The 3,403-nt window shown below is 40.7% G+C and overlaps 1 protein-coding gene across 1 annotated transcript; it reads left to right on the forward strand.

Annotated features, from left to right (window-relative positions):
* The first annotated feature begins 326 nt into the window (after positions 1–326).
* Positions 327–1,268, forward strand: KCNK13 (potassium channel, subfamily K, member 13). Its single transcript, XM_010192315.1, has one exon. It carries the CDS (start codon positions 327–329, stop codon positions 1,266–1,268), a length of 942 nt encoding a protein of 313 aa, XP_010190617.1.
* The last annotated feature ends 2,135 nt before the right edge of the window (positions 1,269–3,403 follow it).

Consider the following 3,403-nt stretch of genomic DNA (forward strand, 5'->3'; position numbering starts at 1 on the left):
ATCAGACCCATGGTGGAGAGCAATGTAAGAGAGAAGGAAAAGGATGACCCTGAAGCCTGGAAGTGATCCAAACAGGGATGGAGTGAGCCTAGCAACCAGTCCAAAATTCAGACCTTCACTAAACTCTCTTTTCTTTCCTGTGTGTCTTCTGCTTTTTGTTTCATTCTGAACCTGGAGGAAAAGCTGGCATGAGCTTTATTCCCCTTATGGCTGGGACAAGGTCAAGCAGAAGTAGGTAACACTGGGAGATTGTCCTCGCTTTTTCCCAGAGCTGATGTGCGCCGTGGAGATTTGATGCCAGTTCTTTCTGAGACAAAACTCCTGACATGGTAACCACAGGTTTATTTTTTTCAACTGTTCTGTTTTGTCTTCCAGGGTTTGGCATGACCACGCCAGCCACCGTTGGAGGCAAAATCTTTCTGATATTTTACGGCCTTATAGGATGTGCAGGGACTATTTTGTTCTTCAACCTGTTCCTGGAGCGCTTGATCACTGTCATAGCCTATGTCATGAAGTCCTGCCATGAGAAACAGCTGAGGAGGAAAGGGGTCCTCCCTCACAACGGCCGCCGGGGCTCGGGGAGCTCTGAGGTGGACAGCCTGGCAGGCTGGAAGCCCTCCGTGTACTATGTCATGCTGATTTTATGTGTAGCATCGCTCATCATATCCTGTTGTGCCTCTGCAATGTACACACCAATTGAAGGGTGGAGTTACTTTGACTCGCTTTACTTCTGCTTCGTGGCCTTCAGCACCATTGGTTTCGGTGATCTGGTCAGTAGCCAGAATATCAAGTATGAGAGCCAAGGCCTTTACCGCTTTGGCAATTTTGTCTTCATACTCATGGGGGTGTGCTGCATCTATTCCTTATTTAATGTAATCTCTATTGTCATCAAACAGTCCATAAACTGGATATTAAAGAAGCTGGACTGCAGGTGCTGCCACAGATGCCAAAGAAAATTATTTCGTTCGCGGAGGAACGTGGTAATGCCAGGCAATGTCCGCAGCCGGAGAAACATCTCCATCGAGACTGATGTTGTCAACGAGAGCGACACAGATGGACGCCGGCTGTCGGGCGAGATGATCTCCATGAAAGACTTCCTGGCCTCCAATAAAGTCTCCCTGGCCATCATGCAGAAACAGCTGTCGGAAACGGCTAATGGCTACCCAAGGCAAATGAGCTCTAATTCAAAGCAAAATGGATTCTCTGGTGGGGTTGGAGCCCTAGCAATTATGAATAACAGACTGGCAGAGACAAGTGTGGATAGGTGAAATAACAACAGTAATAACAGGGAAGCAGTGTGGAACATTTCAACAAGTAGAGAAACGACGTGAATCAAGTAGAAATAGCTAGGGAGTCTCGCCAGAGGGTGGGATGGATGTGAACACCATTCTTCCAGTTGGAAGACCTCTGACGCTTTTTGGGGGCTGTCACTTTGCTCTTTGCTCTTTGAATTGCACCAGTTTTAGCCTTCCTTCTTCCCCTTCCTTCTGTCAGGTCACTGCAGGAGAAATTTAATTTATCCTCCAGATCAGTTTTCCATGTCCTGTTTTCCTCCATTTATGTGAAATACAGATTTCAGTAGAAGAAACCTTTGGTATGGCGAGACACCAAGTGTGTCTACTGAACATCCTTAATTAACAGATTGTTCTGAGCTTTCTCTCTTACTCTCATCATACCTGGTTTCTGAAAGTAGGTTATCTGAGACCAAAACAGGAATCAGCCTTGTGATACTGCAGATCTAATTTACTGGAATAAAAAAAAACCCCAAACTATTTTTTCTTACATATCACTTCTTAAAATGTATTACTATTGTCAAACAGCTAGGCTTGAAAATCCAACTCCTGTTGCCATTAATATTTATGTAAATCTGAAGTAATTCTATGAAAGTTGGTGGAACTACTCTGGAGCTGTTGTGATGTGAATGAGAAGAGAATTTGGCCTTTAGAATTCAATTTAGTCTTCCCTTTAAGAGGACACTGTCAAAAGTGATAGAATTAAAATGTACCCTACTTTTGTTTTCTTCTCTCCATTTGCAAAACATTATTTTCTTCTAGGCTACTTTTACTTCTAGAATTGAATCAGTGTGGCTTTTTGTTTCAAAAATATCAAATTAAATTGAAAACTGCCATGCAGTTGTATGAATTATTCCAGAATACCAATCAGAGACTTTTCCAAATGTCTGTTCATGATGCTCAATTGCGGCTGATGCAATTCAGCATCAGCATCATGTAATGCAACTGGTAACAGAGTTTAAACAGCAGGCTTTAGTATGCAATTAGATTGCCACGCCAACATTCAGTGTATTATTATAAGCTTCTGTGATCACAAAAATCACTTTGGCAGTGTCCTTTGTACCTTTCACGTGATTCTGTCATTCTTCACCTGTTTTTCTGTCTTTCAGTGATGATAATGACAGGGTCTTGATTAGGGAAATAGAAAATGTTTAACTTCTCATTTTTCTCAATTAAATGCTCTGAGTGTTCATTATGGCTAGAAAGGGGACTTCAGTGAGAAGATTAATAACAGTGAGAAGAATACGAAAACAGGAAGCAAGGTGATCTTTAATGACAGGGAAATCATGCTTTGTGTTTGGTGTCTGGAGAAATAAGGGATTAAATTAACATAAAGTCTAGCAAGAATTGAAGGAAGACTGGGCTGAATTCTTGATTCTGCACTAACTGTGCAATGCATTAAAGCTAAAGAGTATATGAGAGAGTAAATAAACAGAATTTGTCACAAAGGACCTCATCCAATTCCACCTGAGGAGAACATCAGCATTAAATGTTTTCTCGCAGCCAGAAAACCTTGCAGAATACCACAATTTGAGAGAATTTAAAATACCACTATGCAATTCTTAATTTATCTCATTCAGAATAACGCATATAGCCTCTTCAGTTTAATTTGTAGTAGGAATTAATATCTTGTCCTTTTTCTTCATTCTGGTCAAAAGTTCTTTTATTTTGGTTCCTAATACTGTAGGTTAACATTTGCTTACTCATTTGAAGCAATATTTGTGTTTAAAAACAAAAACATGCCTCTTGGAATCCTTTCACGTAATAAAGTAAAACCAGATATTAAACAACTGCACTTAGATAGTGAAAAGTATTCCAAGCTCTTTTTGACATATTACAACTAAAATGTCCTGATCAAAAATCAAATTCTGCTGTCCTTAGTTACAAGGAGAGCTTCAAGCTGAAGCCATTGGTCCAAATTCTGATACAGACTCAGCTGTGCAGCAGTGGAATATCCCTAACATCATCCCTTCATATCTGCATCCATGGAAAATCTGAATTAGCTCCCTGACTTTGGTGAGAAAAGCAGTCTGACTTGTTTCTGGGGTCAGGTTATGTATTAGCAATAATTGCCACTGAATGACTTTAGATGATATTACAGTACCCAAGAT

Source organism: Mesitornis unicolor, unplaced genomic scaffold (genome assembly GCF_000695765.1).
Source record: "Mesitornis unicolor isolate BGI_N332 unplaced genomic scaffold, ASM69576v1 scaffold9789, whole genome shotgun sequence".
NCBI classification, from domain to species: Eukaryota; Metazoa; Chordata; class Aves; order Mesitornithiformes; family Mesitornithidae; genus Mesitornis; species Mesitornis unicolor.